Source organism: Chaetura pelagica, unplaced genomic scaffold, assembly GCF_000747805.2.
Source record: "Chaetura pelagica isolate M959 unplaced genomic scaffold, ChaPel_1.0 scaffold10, whole genome shotgun sequence".
Taxonomy (NCBI): Eukaryota; Metazoa; Chordata; class Aves; order Apodiformes; family Apodidae; genus Chaetura; species Chaetura pelagica.
This window is the reverse complement of record NW_009952263.1, coordinates 5,533,228-5,550,902: the sequence shown is the minus strand read 5'-3', so window position 1 is coordinate 5,550,902 and position 17,675 is coordinate 5,533,228. Positions and strand designations below refer to the sequence as shown.

General features: G+C 40.1%; 1 protein-coding gene across 2 annotated transcripts in view; it reads left to right on the top strand.

Moving 5' to 3' along the window:
• The window catches only part of UBE2E1 (ubiquitin-conjugating enzyme E2E 1), a 43,928-nt gene that overhangs the window by 23,811 nt on the left and 2,442 nt on the right, over nucleotides 1-17,675 (top strand). For both annotated transcript variants that reach the window (XM_010007526.1, XM_010007525.1), the window contains one exon: nucleotides 11,237-11,369. In XM_010007526.1, coding sequence (XP_010005828.1) covers nucleotides 11,237-11,369 — 133 coding nt within the window. The remainder of the gene's footprint in view (nucleotides 1-11,236; nucleotides 11,370-17,675) is intronic.

Here is a 17,675-nt window from a genome sequence, read left to right as displayed (position 1 = left end):
CTACCTTCATACCCCAAATGCCTGTGATTTGTCGCTAATGATAGATTTATTTCTCTTCTTATGTTGACATGTATGTAAAATTACATCAAGCATAGGTATTAAAGCTGTCAGTTTTTCGAGGTGGTTTGCCATGCTGCCATAGCATACTGTATGCTACTATGCTGGTTTCATATTTGTATCTAATTGTAAGTAGCATAGTCAGTTTTTCTTCAGAAAATTGATAGATGTACCATTTGCACCCAATTTTACACTCTGTGTCAGTTTTAAGGCTTTGTAGGCATGCCTCTTTATTTCTGTTACCATCTGTATCTAAATGGTTCCAGCATAACAAAACTGATGGACAGCTCTTAAAACCCAGGAACTCTCTACTCATCTTGTCACTCTTGCTTTCAGGTGTTACTTTTAACAATGCTTAGGTTAAAAGGTTAGACAACATAACTTGGTCTCTGTGAAACCAGTGCACATGTCTGGGAGGTGTGCTTTCCTCCCTCTGTCTCTGAAATACACTAGAAGATCTCATGTGAGCATTATTAGAAATTAAATTGTTAACACCATCCAATAAAGAAATGTGAATTTTTACTAAATGCCACTAAAGACCCTTCTTAGTGAAATTCATGAGTTGCACAGGAATTTTATGGGGAAAGTATGTCTTTTTGAGTGACTAGAAAAGCCTCCAGTTCAAGGAAACATACCTGAAGTATTACTTAGCATCAGTGTTCTCAGCTAATTGTAGTGTAAAGTTAGTTTGGTTTTTGGTTGTTTGGGGTTTTTTCTGGGGGGTGTTTTTTTTTTTGGTTGGTTGGTTTTTGGTTTTGTTTTTCCTGACAGCAAAAGGTTACAACTTAGTTTAAACTAAGAATGTTAGTGATTACTTGAAGGAGCAAAGTTTTCAAGCTGTGTGAAACCAGCAGTGACGTGGAGGAGGATGCCTCGACTACTTGGGCTCCCTGGCAATTCCCTTTGAATTGCCTGCTGCGGATCTGTCAGCAAAACTTAACTGCTACCCTGTGGGTGTTGTCTTTCCAGCTTATTAAATTATTGCTAAGCCTTCCCTCTTTGGTGGAAATCAGGGAGGAGCAGCAATCCGTGTTGGCTTTTGTGTGCGTGAACGTGGCATGCTTTTTATAAAAGGTGTAAGTGATGTAATGGCCTAAGTTGAAACTCTTTATTTCCTGGCACTTCATTGTCTTCAATCTTTCCTTATATTCAGAAGATAATTCCAGACCAAGATGTCACAAAGTGAAGGCATTGGGATGTTTGAAAGTCAATGATGTGTTTGGTTTTTTTTGCTTTGGGGGGAAGGTACTTAACCTCAGTTGCCAAAAAGGGTTCTGGAGATAAAAGATAATTTGTGAAGGACTGTATCAGTCTCTTCAAGTTAAGGTGTGCAAGTTGGCCCCCAAACTGTATACAGTATTTAAGAGCACTGCTTGGTCCTCCTGTGGCTCCCAATGTGGATTGCATTTAGTGTTTCTAAAACTTTGAAAAAAAAAACAAAAAAAAACCCAAATCAAAACCTTAGAAGGCCACTACAAATTGAGGCCATCTTATGAATGGGAAAATGCTATCAAGAAATCAAGAGTCTATTTTTGTTTTCAAATCCCTTGAAAGATTGTTGTTGGATATGTTTTGTTTTTTGGTTTGGTTTTTTTTCCAAGCTTTTGCCCTCAGGTCAGCTTCAGAATAATATTTATGTAAGAAAATGCTACAACAAATGCTGATTAGCTATTGTAGCTGGCGCATGTTTGCAATTGTTATTAATGAGAACAACTTGCAGTGGTATATAAACAATTTCTGGTGACTGTTATGTAGTTAGCTGGCAGCTGTGCTGTATTAAAGTGTAGGTAATCTTGTTTTACTTAAAAAATAGTAAATTCGCATCTCAGCTCGCAGATAGAATTTCTAGTCTGTGCATGTTAAAAGTTTTAAAACTCAAAGGCAGGCTTTTCAAATCACATTTTTGCTAGGCAGTTTTGATAGTTCAGAGCTGTGAAAATCAGTAGAGAGATGCTCTGAGTAGTGCAGCATAAGTGATGATATTTTATTGTTGTTTTGAGGGACCACATTTTATCTTGGTATTGGGTAGTTTGTTTAATTTTGCTGTTATCACTTGCAGTGAAATAGGTTAATCCAAATGCAGTGGTCTTAATTTGTTTAGTGAATAGCAAGGAAAGGAAGTTTAATGCAGACAAAGGAGAAGGTGAGGACGTCCAGATTGGATTTTTTTTTTTTCCTTTCTAGGTTTCAGGTATCATTAAGATGCATGCTTCAAAACATAATATATTTTGGTTAGCAACATAAAATTATCAATCTCAGCATTGATATGCTGGTGGGATGCAACAGAATGATGTGAAGCCAAGATAATGGGATGACCTGATTCTCTAGTTAAGTGATGTTGACTCTACCTATCCTTGATCTAACAGGAAAGAGACTCCATAGGTGTTGATTGGCTCATGGGTCTGTTTTAACTTGTAGCATGTGTTAGGGTGACTTGGTTGGTGGGAAGGTGATGGGACAGGAGGACCAGTTTTGAAGCATGAGGTACATGTGCAGATTTTTTCCTTAGGTTATGTTCTCTTGATAACTTAAAGTTGCATATAAATTAGCAATCTTAAAATATTGCATTGTCTGTTCTGAGTACAGACTTTGAGCATAATTCCTGTAGCTCAGTGCAAGAGAGGTGGTAGTGTATCTCTAGTCTGGCAATGCATTACCTGCCCCATTTTAAAAGAGCCCTTTTCCTCCCCATGGAAATAAAGCTACTTGAGGAGATAGTTGGGTGAAGCCACAAGAACCATGTCCTTATGAGTCTGAGGAAGTTTGAGAGTCTTGTCTTCTTTCAATTTTCAGCATAGCAGGGGCTTCTTGCCAAGAGTTACACATCATCTTTCACTTTCTGGGGCCAGTTTTCCAATCTGGTTTGTAGCTGCTGTTGCCCTTTTGATCTAAGTTATTTAGCATTAGCATTTCATGATCTACATAATTACTAGTTAAAATAAAATCAATAGGGCAAACTGATGATAATAAAGCCTAAGATAACCAGTCCACCGTGTTATCTTAATGTTGCATAGGTAGACTTATGAAAGAGGTGGGATCCTTTGTTTTGTATTGTTTGTTTTTCCCTAAACAGAGCAAGAGACTGTTAAAGAGCCAGAAGACTCCAGATCATGTTGGTCCAAACTTAGCAGTGTTACAATTGATGTACTACAGGGTGCCTAAATATTTATGATGTGCAGGGCTTTTTTATCCATTTATGGACACCACTTTTCATATTCCCATGCTGATACAGACAAAAGAGGAGATGGGCATGGAGGACAGATGATGCCAGCTTGATTCTGTAATGGCAGGTTAATTCTAGTGGATTTCCATTTTCTCTAGTGGATAAAACATGGTATTTAGAGGAGAGCCCTCTGATCATGTTAATATAGGGATTCTTATGGGAGGAAAGGGGGCATACTGAACTGTTCTGTTTTCAGATGGGGTAGTTAATTTCCCACATGTGAAGAACCTACTGTGTTCCAGTAAGTACCAAGAGGAAGTAAAGCTTTTGTTTTCTCTTGAGGAGTATGCCACATTTGAGATTAGTGACGCAAGAACATTAATATTTAGTAACAGTATTGATTCTCCTTTATTGTCTTTAAATACAGGACTGTTAATTTGATGCTGGGCAACCACTTCAAGAGCACGTTTGCTTTATGAAAGCATTAAAATTACAGAAACAAGTAGGTTTATCAGTTGTTTCTATACCAACTTTGAAAAACCTGTTGGAGGAGGCCCAAATGGTGTGGCTGCAAAAAATGCAGCATTTGTGAAACTGCCTCGTTTTGCTTACCAATTGTAAATTACGCATCTGTGTCATAAATACTAAATTTGGAAATAAGGTCTGATTATGTGAAGGCATTTCTGTCCCCATGTTGGCAGCTAATAGGCCAGTTGACAAATGGCAGGAAGGAAACTGATGTAAAAATAACACAAGGTTAAGTTGGCAGAGCACAGTTTCTACCATTACATCTTCTTGTCATTTAAAATATGCCGTTGCTAATTGTTAGGCAAGTCAAATTCTCTTCTACCAATTTGTTTTATTTTTTCTTCTGAAGGGTATTATTTAATGGGAGATGCAAGGTCAAATATAAGTCAGTACTTTTTATTGTGTTTAATTTTTGGCCTTGGTGTCCAGCTATAGCTATGAGGAGAAAAGAAAAACTGATTTACATACAATGAAAGTAATTTCATTGAGTAGGCATTTTCTGTATTTGCATACTCTACATGCTAAAGCCACAGATTTGCAGAAGCAGATGGCCTCTCTGTAGTCATCTTGGATCCTGAAAGTGTTCCTACATGTAATGGGACAAACTTCCAGTGCTTTGAGGTGGAGAAGGCTAGGAAGAAGCCACTGCAAAGGAAATCGAGAGCTGAGCAGGCTGGATTTACTTTCAATTTTGGAATCAATGCTAAATGGATTAATTTTTCTTGAACCTTTATATGAGGTCTTGCTCCTAAATTGAAGTGATTATTGTTAAACTAAATAGAGCTGCAGTACACTCCTGAGAATATCATAAGTCTCCTTCTGACCTCCCTGTTAACTGAGATTTTATTTTAAATCTTTGAAGCCTGGTTTAAAACTCAAACTCTGCAGTGAAATTATTCAAGAGGGTTGGCCTTTTCACCAAGTAGTTTAGTAGTAACTTCACAATAATATTTTGCAGAGACTGAAATACTCGGGTGAAGGTCCTAAATTTGCAAGTACTCCTGGGCATTTCTCTTCCTGTTACAATTGCAAAGAGTGAGATCTTGGCAACAGTAAGGCTCTCAGTTTGTTGTATGTGATCATGTTGCCAAGTATTTTTTATTTAAATTGGAAAACCTAGTCGTCGTCTTTTTTTTTTTTTTTCCCTGAAATCTCCCTGAAACAGTTTTCCTTGAAGTCTCATAAATCCCTGCATAATGCTTTATCAGCTCCATTATCAGAGCTATTTAGTTATTTAGTTCCTTTTTTAACCTCGTAAGAATGTAATTCACTGCACCGTTTATCCTTCCAGTTTAAGCTTCGTGCAATTTATGTGCCATTTTTCAAACTTCCCCTCCCAATTTTACATTAGTCTGATACTTAAGGGAAAAGCTTTCTCAGATACTAAAACAGAAATTTTGTGCGTGTTCTTAGAAATGTGGTGGGATTTGTAAGGTACTTACCCTTGTGCAATATTGTGACTGCCATTTTAAATTTAAGACAGAAAACACAGTACCTTCAATGAGTTACAAGAAAAATAATATTTACTGCTTTCTACATGAAAACTATGCCCCTGAACATGCATTGGAAGGAGAATTAAGTTCTCTTTTCTCAATTTATAGTTTGAATTGCTTTAGTGATATAATGTTCCATCTTTGCTCGCTCACCTCGTGTTCCCCTCGTTTGTTCCCTTCTGATGTTTTAATTGAAGGTAGCTGCAGCTTTTTACCTTGCTGGTTTTTCCCTGTGTCTCTCACTGAGTTCATAGGCATTTCACCTATGGTCAATCCATCGCGTTTAGCTAATGTTAACACACAGGAGCAGTGTGGCTGTGTATAGTGACAGTGGGCAAAAAAATCACTTTGATTCACATAGTCACATGGTAGTTCAGTATGTTACCTTTAACTTTTTCCCTTTTTCCTTCCATTCTTTGACTAAAAAATGGTAGGCAAAAAAATTATATCCCAGTTTTAAATACATAAGTGAATAATGGCAATTAAATGCAGGGTCAGGGTATCCCTTTTTTACTACTTCTGTCTTGTCTAGTTGAATGTCTTTGTCCTAACTGAGAAATGTTTTAATGCTTATTTTATAATTTAAAAACCTGTGGAAGTTGTGTGCATGAGTCTTTGGACTGCATTGTAGCATACCTAGCATAGTGGGGTCCTATCTGTGAATGGAATGTCCCAGTGCTAAAGTAATAGAAATAATAATTCTACATTTTAGTAGCTAAGGAATATGCAGAAGGTGACAATTTATTTCTAAAATTAGAGCTATGCATTAACATGCAGTTTTTGAAGTGACATTGTGGCCAAAGGATTAGTTTCTTTTTTGTTCAGTTGGTTTTAACTCTGCTCTTAGACATTTCCATTTTTAGCACAGCTTGCTTAAAAATCTGAAGAGTAAAATTTCTCTGAATGAGGGATTTTGTGTGTGTTTTTCAATGGCGAAGCTCAGTGAGCCATCCTGCTTCTCTCTAGACCTCACACCTGCCTCCTCCAGTAATCTAGGGCTTCTGGACTACTTCTCCAATCTCTCAGCCTAACAATGTAGGTGAGCAAGCTCAGTGTGGACCCATTTGGTGGCCTACCAGAAATGAAAGTGTATTTACCCTGAGGTCAGGAATGGGCCAGATCAGGAGGGAAAATCAAGATGCACAAGAACTTAATGTGAGAATGATATGCTACCTGCCTGCCAATCAAAATTTCTAATGCATTTGGGACTTACATCTTTTAAAAAAGAAAAAAAAAAAGGTAAAGAAGAGACCTTGCAACAGTCATTTGAAGACTGGGATGCAATTCCACGCTCAGTCATTCACTTTTTCTACTACAAAATAAAACAACAACAAAAAATGATGTTGCTATCATTTGGAACAGCGCAGCTTTCAGTTGGAGATCATTAGATTCTCTGCCACCTTGCAATTCCCATGTGCTGTTAGTATGTTGTTTGCTTTCTGTTTTGAGCTATGGCCTGTGGAAAAGGTCATGTCTGCAGCATTTTTTTGGAAATTATATTTATTTTCCACAAGTATGCAAGTTCAAAACTACTTAGCTACTCTCCTCAGATTCTTCCTGTTCAGAGCAAAATAGCCTCAAAAATAGTGTCTAGGGATATGGAGTAGTTGGAGTATGAGTTTGTGGTTTTGTTACTTGTGGTTTTAACTGAAACATACTGTAGTTTTTCATTAGCTGTTATTTACTTCAGCATACCATGAAATTGCCCTTCCTCTCATCACCATGATGGATAGTCATCTCTGGCATTTTTAAACTACTTTGCTAAATTGGTTAGCTTTTAAAAGGAATATGCACTGCTTTGGTAGATGAGGGTTTTAACCTAGTGTCTGTAGCACTGACTGATTCTGATTAATTTATCACTGCAGTCATCTGCTATTGTATTGTCCGTATCTCAAAGAAGAGGAACTAAAGTTTGTCAGGCTGTATTTTCTCTAGAGGAAAAGCTTATTTTATCATTTGGTCAACTCCTACAAAAGGACAAAGTAGTTTCCAAACATACTAGCAAGTTGGTGTAAACAGTGGGCTCTTTCTGAGTCATTCTCCTGGAAAGTACCGTCAGTGTGTTCCCAGGGAGTTTTGTACGTTCGGTATATGTGGTGAACACTAAACTTCTGCCTTCCCTCCATGGCAGTGGCAAACTTGGTGATTTGCCCAGGATGGGCAGAGGAGGGATTTAAGTCTGTGTACAAACTATCAAGGTGATATCATGTAATGTGGGTCTGTGGTGGAGACTGTATCTGGCTGGGTGGTGAGACACTGGAACGTGTTGCTCAGGGTGGTTCTGGATGCCCCCTCCTTGGAAGTGTTCAGTGTTGGCTTGGATGGGGCTTTGAGCAACGTGGTCTAGTGGGAGGCATCCCTGCCTATGCAGGGGGCTTTGAACTAGATGATCTATAAGGTCCCTTCCAAGTCAAACCATTCTATGATTCTATCAACAATTGACAGACTGGATGTTCTTGCAGACTATCTGTCATTTCAGCTTTTTTCGATACATGAAAAGGTGTTTGTGTGTCTCTTCTCCATGAACGCTTTGTCTGTGAGACAGAGTCCTATGTTTACAATTGCTCAGTATTGCAAGGCCTCTGAACATGCAGCCAATTTACCTAGGCATCATTCTGCTCCCCAGCCTCTGCTACAGGCATTTCTAATTTACCTGTTGGGTTTTGAAGTAGAGAAAGAACATGGCACCTGCCAGCAAAGAGAGGCAGAGCAAGATGAGGGTTTTCCAAAGTGACAGAAAGCTGGCTGGGACTTGGTCCAGGCAGAACTTTGAGCTAAGACTTCCTCTCTGCTTTGCATTTACTAGGAGGATTCAGACCACTGCTTCTAGACTTGGAAAGTTAGATAGTCCTTGAACAAAAACTACCTTGGCACTGGGTAGTTTCCTAAGGGCATTACAGTTGTAACATCCATCCAGAGGATAATCAAGCAGCAACTTGGGAACGATCAGGAACAGTTGGTACAGTGGGTGTAGCACATCTTTGCTGAGCATGTCACTGTTTTTTCCAGGGAAAAGAGATAGCAGTTTCACTTCATCCTGCCTGATGTGGTAATGATGGGTTGGGATTTTTTTTTTTTTCAGTTTTCTTTTACATGTCATCTTTCACTCTGCATTACCAGTCTTTGTCTCAGCCTCTTTGTTTCCAAAGAGAGAAATGTGGGCTGTTGAGTTCAATACAGAAAGTTGTTGCTCTCATACTCTTGTCTTGCAGTGAAAACTATTTCTATTTAATTCGTTTAAATTATCTTCCCAGTGGTTATATGTTGGACAGCTTCAAAATGTTGCATTAGTAGATCTAGACACTTAATTTGAGCAGTGGTGACACACATCAGGCAAGGTGACAGCTGTGCCTGTGAGCCCTGTATCTATGCATCAGTTAATTATTTTTTTTAAGCAGATAATTGCAAGGTTTTTAAACAAAAAAATGTAATATTTAACCTTTGACAGTTTTTGTATGTCCACCAAAAGTTAATGCTGCTGCACTTACTCTGTGGTCCAGTATCATCAATTTTCTCTTAAGCACTAGGTCTTCTTGAGCTGCTTGATATTACCTAATCCTAAATTAAATCCAACCAATATTGTACTCTGAAGATGACTTGCATCTTCCTCTTTCAGTCTTTCCTTTATAAGAAATCAATGTTAATATGTAAAAATTGGCCATATACAGCTATTTCACTCGTTTAATTGAATTATGAAAAGCTTAAAAGGTTAGCCTAGTACATCACTGTTAAAGCCTACTGATGTCCTACAAAGATGTTGCACTCTTTTAATATGAAGGCCTAGCATATTACTTGCATGCAGTGATAGCACTAATTGGAAAAGTAATAGGATACAAGAGATTTCTAAGACAATTACAAATAATAATATATTATTTTTTAAGTCTCTGGGATTTTTTATTGGCAGTCCTTTGGGTTGAAGCTGGAAATAAAATGCAAAATGTTGAAGTATTTCTTGTTGGTTCAGAAGGCTGTGTTCGGTGCTAATCACACATCACATTTCATGAGTGCTGAAGTGCTCCTGGTGGGCAGTTCCCATGATATAAATTCCCACAGTAAATCGGTGCTAACGAAGCTCAAGTACCCGTTCTGTTTAGTCACTCCATCTTTAGAGGAGATGGGGGAAGATGACCACCAGTGCTCCTTGCAGTAACGACAGCGTGTCTCTAGGTTGCTAATACGTACATAAGGAGGTGATTCCTTGGAGTGGTGGCTAAGGGTGCCCCAGAGAGTCCTTTTCAGTAAGTTTTCACAGTTAGGCTGATGTTCAAGAGGTAGAGCTTCCTGTCAAAATATAATGCTCTTCCAGTCTAGTGCGCAGGTGGTAGCTGGAGAGTACTGAGTGCCTAAATACATAGACCTGCACAGGAGAGGGACGAGTCATTACAGTGCAGCGGGATGTTCAGGATGGAGTGGCTTTTACTTTTATTTAGTACTGATCTTGAACTTTGTGGGGTTTTGTGTTCTGAGGAGAGAAGTCTTTCTCCAGTGACTGTTTTGTCACTTTTGCAGAGAACCTGTCTCCTTTTTCTGCTTGCTTATATGCTTTCCTTCCCCTGGAACCATGCTTTTAGTCATAGCTTCACTATTGTTGAACTACTTAGCAAAAATATTGTGAACTTTTTTGTTTACTGTGAAAATAAATTTTTAGGTTTGATAACAGAACTAACTCCCCTTCTGTCCCTTGCTTCACCTGCTGTCAAGAACATGTTCATCAGTGCTGCAAAGAGTGGGGGGAAAAAGCATGTGTCTGATCCCCATTGTTACATTGAGAATTTATGGTTTTGCTATTGTATTTCTATTTGTAACACTGTTACTAATACCTAGCAATTATTCTGATTCCCTTCACAATAATTAAATGCATACTGTATTCACGTATTGAATTTATTGGATTGCCTTCCCTCTCAAGTAATACTGCTCCATGATTTTTATAATATGAAAAGACCCTTTTTTGATCCTTCTGTCCTATATTAGCCTTGTTAAAAGAATGGGAAAAGAAGAGCAAGGCTGGTTTTCATTGTATTAGGGATGTTAAAATCTGGCCCCATACAGAACAAGGGGAGGAGAGATTTCTGAAGTCATAACACATCCCTGATGGAAAAAGCTGTGTCAGCACCTCCCTTTATGCAAAGGGAGTTTTCAGCTCAGGCATCTTACTGATAAAATACTACCATAGCAGCACAGAAAGAAAGAGGTAGCAATGGAGCCCTAAACCATTAATGGCTTTATAGGTTGAGCTGTACTTAGAAATACTCAGTGACATATGGCACACAACAGAATACAAGTGTCTGAGGATTATCAGTAAAACTAATTTTCGACAAGCAGACATTTGTGCTCTGTAACACCTTTAGTTTGTACTGCTCTTGTGAGCTGCTGGCAGGCTAGGGAGAATTTAGAGGCAGACAAAGCTGGTTTGAGAAACTGCTGTTTTAATTTGACACAGTGATTTTAATCCCCCTCACTAAAGCAGCTCCACAATACAAACAATACCAATGGGATGAGTACATATGGCCTCATTTTAAAAATCAGTGCAGCAAAATTATAAAAATGTATACCATTTTTAGGTTTTAAAGTATCATCATGTATTTGGTTTCCTTCAGTTACACCATGACCCTTGGTTTAGCAATAACACAGGAATATATTTTAAAGAATACACAAGATTAATAAAATCAATGTAAGTCTTTAGTTTTTTTAGTATGGCCTTTCATGTAGTACGGTTTTATTAAGACTGAGCTGGAAGAGCTATTTCTGAACTATTGTAGGAAATTGTTATTTGAAACTTAACTTTTCTGTTGTGTCAAGATTGTGTAGCATGTTCAGAAGGAGTTCTGGGCAAGGCTGCTCATGTAAATTTCAATCTACTTTTAATGCCTGTCTTTACTTCAGATGGTACATGAAGTGTAACACTGAAATCTTTCTTTCATATCATACTTGAAGAATGTAAGAGGTCATATTTGTTTGAACTGTGGTAATATTCCTAACCTTTTTTTTTTAATAGTGCTGGACCCAAAGGTGATAACATCTACGAATGGAGATCAACCATTCTAGGACCTCCAGGTTCAGTCTATGAGGGAGGTGTTTTCTTCCTTGACATCACATTTACACCAGAATATCCTTTCAAGCCTCCAAAGGTAAGAGGTAGCTGATGTCTTAAGTCATGAGCACTCAGTAGCAAGCAGTGTTGTTGGTATGCAGCCCATTTGAAAGCCACTCTGTTTTAAGAACAAGCTTAAGCTTATTTTAGACGTTACATCAGTTTCTATTAGCAAATGTTAACAGCTTTTCCAACTCTCTTGATCCCTGTTTTAGAGCTTGTTTTCCTTTTTCCCTGCTTGTGTTTATAAGAGCTCCTAAGCAATTAGTGCAAGCATCTGGACAGGACTGAGAAACTGAAAAGTAAATAAACCTGGGGAGAGGAGAAAGGATTCACAAATACTTGTTTCTCCAACCACTCAATTATCATAAGCGTAACGTGTGTGTTTTGGCCACTAAAGTAGTATTTAATTTTTCTGTTTTGTTGGGTACTTGTGCTGGACACCTATTTGTACAGTAGCAAACTTCTTCTGTAGGAGTGTTGTATTTGTGAAGCTCTTGGGTTCCAAAGCTAGAAGGCAAATACCAGTGCATGTGAATGTTATCTTGTGGTTCACATAGTTGGCCAGAGGAAGAGTATTGGGTTACAAGAAGAGGTGGCTGTATATACACTTCATGTTTGCCTTGTATCTGAAAGCATTTATGTGCATATTTATCTTTCCATTTAAAAGTCGTTGCATTGATGAGATAAACACTAGTGTTTGCCCCATCTTCAGACTTGGGTCTAGTCTGCAGTAGAAAGGACTTTCCATAGTTCAGGCCATCAGTCTGTCTCAGCAGAGACAGTGCTAATTTGCTATACCAGACAAATTAATACAAGCTTCCCAAATTAAGGAAACCATTCTCGCTAGAACTTCAGGGTTTCTGGTAATATCAACAGGACCTTAAATTCTATCCCTAAGCTAGGGCTCTGATTGACAAGCAGCATCTTCTGCCTTGGGACATCGCTAGTGATTCCCTGCCGACACCAGTCCATCCTTCTTTGGAGGTTCTCCAGCAGCACAGAGGCTTCTCTTGCATCTTGTGTTAGTGTTTAATTCAGTTCAGAATAATTTTTCATTATTTTGGTTTAATTAATTTGCATTGGTTCATTTATTGTCCAACTGACTAGATGCAGTATCTTATACCCTGAGCGCAGTAAGCATTTAAAGAGGGAGCTTTTACCTTCCTGTGTGTGCTTTGCTACATCCTTGCTTACTAAGCTACAGGTCAGAAGCATTTATCATCCCAGCTTCTCCAGCCTGATGCTTTACAAGATCATACCATATCTACCAGTGGTATTGAGACAACCAGCCCTATATGCCAAGTTCCTTGATGCAGAACCAAAGATAATGTGCTTTTCTTTCCAATTCAGCCCTGCTTTCTGCACTCTGCTTCTGACAGGGATCTCTTTGCCTTTATCTTTGGATTTAAACCCCCACTCAGATGAAAATAAGGGTGGGATTAAATAAAACTGGCACGACTTAGCAAGGCCTTAAAAGGCTATTTTAGTGGTGTTATGGTTTAAGTGGGTCCAACAAGTTGCTGACACCTATAAGAAGAACGAGAGAGGGTCTTAAGGACCCGGGAGGGTTGAAACAGAGAGAGGTCAGGATTCCCTCTCACTTCCTGCCATACTCTACAAAAGCCAGGAGAATTGGATGCTCAGCAACCCCCCTTCCTCCCCTTTTCCTGTGCCACCTTCCTTGCTGCTGGTGCTGCTCAGAGGTTCTTCAACTCGCCACATGCTCTACAGAATCCAGCTGTAGCAGGTGCTGTGAGGAGCCGTGGAACCCTCTCCTGAGGCAGCCTTGCCACGAGGGACTCTTACCCACCTGTTCCTGCGATCACTGAGATCGGTTTTTTATATATCTGTTTATAAGTTTATATATCTCTTCTTCCCCCCACGTGTTACTCCCTTTTCTGTGTTACAGTAAATTTGTTCCAGTTTCCATTTCCAACCCTTAATTCTCCCTTCCTTATTCCCCTTTTGTTTTGCCTTGGGAAGGTGGAGGGGGGGTAATAAAGAACAATTCAGCCCTCTGGTTTGTGGTTCACCCTGATCACTAAACCAGGACAGATGAAAAGACGGGTGGGATTAAATAAAACAGGGACCACTTATTGAGGCCTTAAAAGACTAGTTTAGTGGTGATTCACTGTATTGTAGCAGAGTTGCATTTAAGCGGAATCTTTAATGTAGCAGAGTCTGAAGTTGGTTTAAAAACCATATATATATGGAAATAAAATACATATAGGCTTGGTTACATTGAGATAAGATGTAGGAGAAAGCATAGCAGTACTCTAATAGAACATACATATGCTACTTTGATACCTCAGGTTTAAAATAAGGACCTTTCTTTTGCTGAGAGCCAAAAACTCTTACAGCGACTCCTGTGTTAACACCTATGCTGGTGAAAACCAATGATAACGTGGAAAATACAATTATCATATTGCTCCTGCTTTATTTCCACTAATTTGTTGATTTTAGATTGCAGAACTGCTTGTAGTGACTGATACTGTTTGTGGGTCATCTGGAAGCAGTAGGACTCATGTAATTACCATGGCTGCCCCATATTTGTCTTTTAAGTCAAGAAATAAAGAAACAGCTAGTTGAAACAAAACCCTGTGTATCATTTTTACGATGAGCACCAGTAGAGTGGTTGAAGGTCATTTCAAAAGCCTTCACCTCTGAAAAGATTAAGCTCTCTAAAGGACTAGTTTTCCTTGACTCTTCCTTGGTGAGCCTTGCAAGAGCAGTGGAAGAAAAATTCTGCTGTCACTTGGACTCCTCGATAATTCTTATGAGGACAGTCCCTGCTGTGGGCTGCCCTGTGGTGAAGTGCCTCTAGAAGAACACGCTTCATAACTTCAAAATGAAATGTCATTAAAGGATTTACCTTCTTAAATAAAGTGAGGTGAAACTGGTCATCCTGGCAGGCTTCCAAGCCCATAGGAATATGTTCGAGAGAAAGTGTTGAGGCATAGCCCCTGTTGACAAGTGCTGTGCAGCTGATGAGCATCCCAGGGATGTGTGATAAAGGTGCAGCCTTTGAGGACTAGGTCTAGCTCCAGCTGAGGGTTTGATTCGGTATGTTGGAGCAAACTTTTGAGGGGAGGTTGTTGCAATATGAGAGCCAGAGGACTGTGCTGGAAGTGATATTAGCAGATTCCTGGAAGGATATAAAGAAGGACTGCACTACTTGTACTGGAGGCTGGAGAAATTAAAGGTCTTAAAATTTGACTTGGAAATGCATTGCCTAGTACAAGGAACTTCAGTGGGAGAAACCTGATACAGGGAGAGATGATCTCTCTCCTGCCCTAAATATGTATAATGGAGTTCTTTTGCATCTATTCAGCATTCCATACACTTTGAAGATGTTAGCATTAATCTGTTCTATGCTTTTAGGTTTTCTCACTTGGTGTGGTATTCTGGTTTTGTCTTTGTTTCATATAGCAATTGAGTTGGGCACATGCTGAGTGGGCCTGTATTCAAGAGAATCCAGTAGATAAATATAATTAGAATTTAAGAGTTCAGCACTTAGTCCTCAAGATAATTGCTGTTCTTTTGTACTGTTACAATGGACATTTTCCCAAGAGTTATATTATAGTTGGGTTACATTTCATTTACTGAGGTGAAAGCAGTAGCTTGTGTTGACCTGGTGTGTGCTTTGATCATTTGTATTAATAACCTCTAACCACTTCCTTCCCCCCACTCCCATTTTGCTGCTTGTGTAAATTAACCTCTACTATCACTTCAGGGTAAGGTTGAGATTAGTTTCTTTTATGTCTTTTCAAAAGCCGTGCTTAACTCTGTGTAGTTACTGCATTAATGTAATCTCAGGTGGGATATTTCCAAAGGATTGTTCAGTTACACTATCTTTTTCTGCTATTCCACATGCCATTCTCTTGACATTGTATTACCTTCTAAGTAGCTGTTTCTCTTGGTTTTGGTCTGAATCTGCTAGGTTTATGTGATTTATTTTTTTTCCCCTTTCAGGTGTAATGAACATTGAAGTTTTGTTGGGGTTATTTTGTTTGTTTTTAAGTGTGCCTCCAATTCCTCCCCCTCTCCCAGCCTCATTTGGGTTCCCTGCACAGCTGGTTTTTGTACCATCAGCAAAAATTGTAAATGGCAAACAGCTGGACTACATGTGTCTAACACCATCCCAGTCTGACTTTCTGCTTAAGTGAAAACAAATTTAGATTTTATCCACAGAGCTTTGGTTAGGTAGATTTCTTCTAACTGGAGAAAATGGCTATTTGTGCTATGGATATAAACTTTAAGGATTATCTCTTAAGGTTTCTTAAGGAAACAGGCTGTTCTGAAAATATATGGGAGTCTTCTTTCTTCCTCTTTCCCCACCTTCATGAATAATAGTTTAAAAGTCTTATTCATACAGGAAACAGGATCCATGCTTTGTTATCAGTTATTAGTCAACTGGACTGAGATACTGCCTACAGAGTATTTCACTTTTGTGTTCAGAATCAGGATTAACAATTTTCTGTCTTTACAAATTAGAACTCTTGACCTCTCTGTTAATTTGGTCCTTATTATATCAGGTTGGAAACACTCCACACTTCCCCTTCTGGAAGTGTTTAATCTGTTAAAATTATTACCTCACCTACATTTAGAAGCCTTCTTGGAAGGAGACCAAAGCTGCAGGTCAAATAGAGAAATACTGAGCAAGCAGTGGGGCTAGGCTGAGGGCTGCTGGGGAGCCTGGGGCAGAGCCATTGCCAGCAACTGCAAATGCCACAAACTTCTGTTTTGCCCTAAACAGTATGGGTTGGGGCAGGTACCACAGAGTCAGATCCGCCCTGTGCTCGGGCTGAGGAGGCACGTGGACTTCCACATGACTGCAGGGAGTCATTGCTGCTTTTCCTCTGAAGATTAGATGATCTGGGAGACAAAGTTCAGTTTGGTTCCTTACCTGCTATGCCTCTAAGGTTCCCTGGGTAGAAAACTGTAGGTGTCCTTGGTTTTGGAGTTGCAGCTTGTTGCAGAAGGTGTGGGACACCAGTAATGTGCAAAAGCGTAGGGATTTAGGGTTGTGGGGGTTTTTTTTGCTTGCTTTCCATTTTAATCTAAAATTCAAGCACTTTATCAAGGAACAAAGCAGAAGGTCTCCCCAAGTGTGCAGTGTAGGTGTCTGCCTCCTCCTGTGTGACAAGTCACTGCTTTTTTGAGTCTGAAAATAGCCCGTGTGCTCGGTGCATTGGGAGCGTTCCTGGAAACACAGCACGGATACCGTGCATGGGGGCACCCAGGCACTGTAGCAGGTTTTGTAGCTCTGTCACCCCATGCCTGCTCCCTGGGCCTGTGAGAGGGAGGGTCACAAAATTTTTGCATCAGAAAGACAGCAGGAAAAATGAGGGTTGGCTGGCAAAATTTGTGTGGGGGCTAGTCTGATCTCGAGAGAAAACACTAGTGTGTTCTTGCCACACCACACGCTTAGCGAGCACGTTTTGCAAATACCCCTGTGACCTATAAACAGACAATAAAATTTGTGGCTGTGGGTAGCTGATGAATTCTGAGGATTTAGGGCATGAACCCACCAGCCTTTATTCATGCTTATAATCCTAATTCATGCAAGTTCCACCAAAGTTGTTGTCTCTGTTCATCCAGTGAGTCATAGTAAGGCCTTTCTGCAGGTCACGTTGTGTTCTCCTGAAAATGGCTCGTGGTGCTCTTGTTTCCCTTTTGGATAACCTCTGTGGCAAGTCTGCCTGGCTCAGCCACATCTCCCAAACTCTAGAACAATAAAATCCAACCAACTTCTTAGCACTTGGAAATGATCGGAACCACAATTCCAAGTTCCCCAGCCTGTCTGGGGAGCCCTTGGGAGCTCCATGAGAGAAAAGTGCTGGTGTTAAAACCCCAGGCCCTTTTTGCTGCTACAAAAGCAAAAGGTAGTTAATAAAATCTTTAAAAATACTGTAAAAGCCCCACAACCTGGGTTTCACAGTGACCGTGAGCACCCGCTGGTGGAAAGCTGGCTGTTGTTTTGCAGGAAGGTGGTATCTGTGTTGTCATCCCGCAGCCTGTGCTGCAGCCCCAGCAATTCACCCCAGAGCTCCCACAGAGCTCGTTCCCCCTTCTGCCTTTCCATCCCCCCCTCCTTCGGGTGGGAAACCTGCGCCGTCACCTCCGAGGGCGTGTTTTTGTCACCGCTGAAATCCGAGGTGTTCCGGAGGGGCTGGGGACGGCGCCGCCAGCCCCGCGCGCCTGAGGCTTTCATTTCTCCGTTTAAAACAGGCTCTTTGGGTTTGTATCCGGGGATCGAAGGTGGGACTCGGGTCGTTCCTGTGATTTTTTACCCGGGAGGTCCCGCTGGGCAATGTGTGCGGGGGGGGAGGCGGGGGTG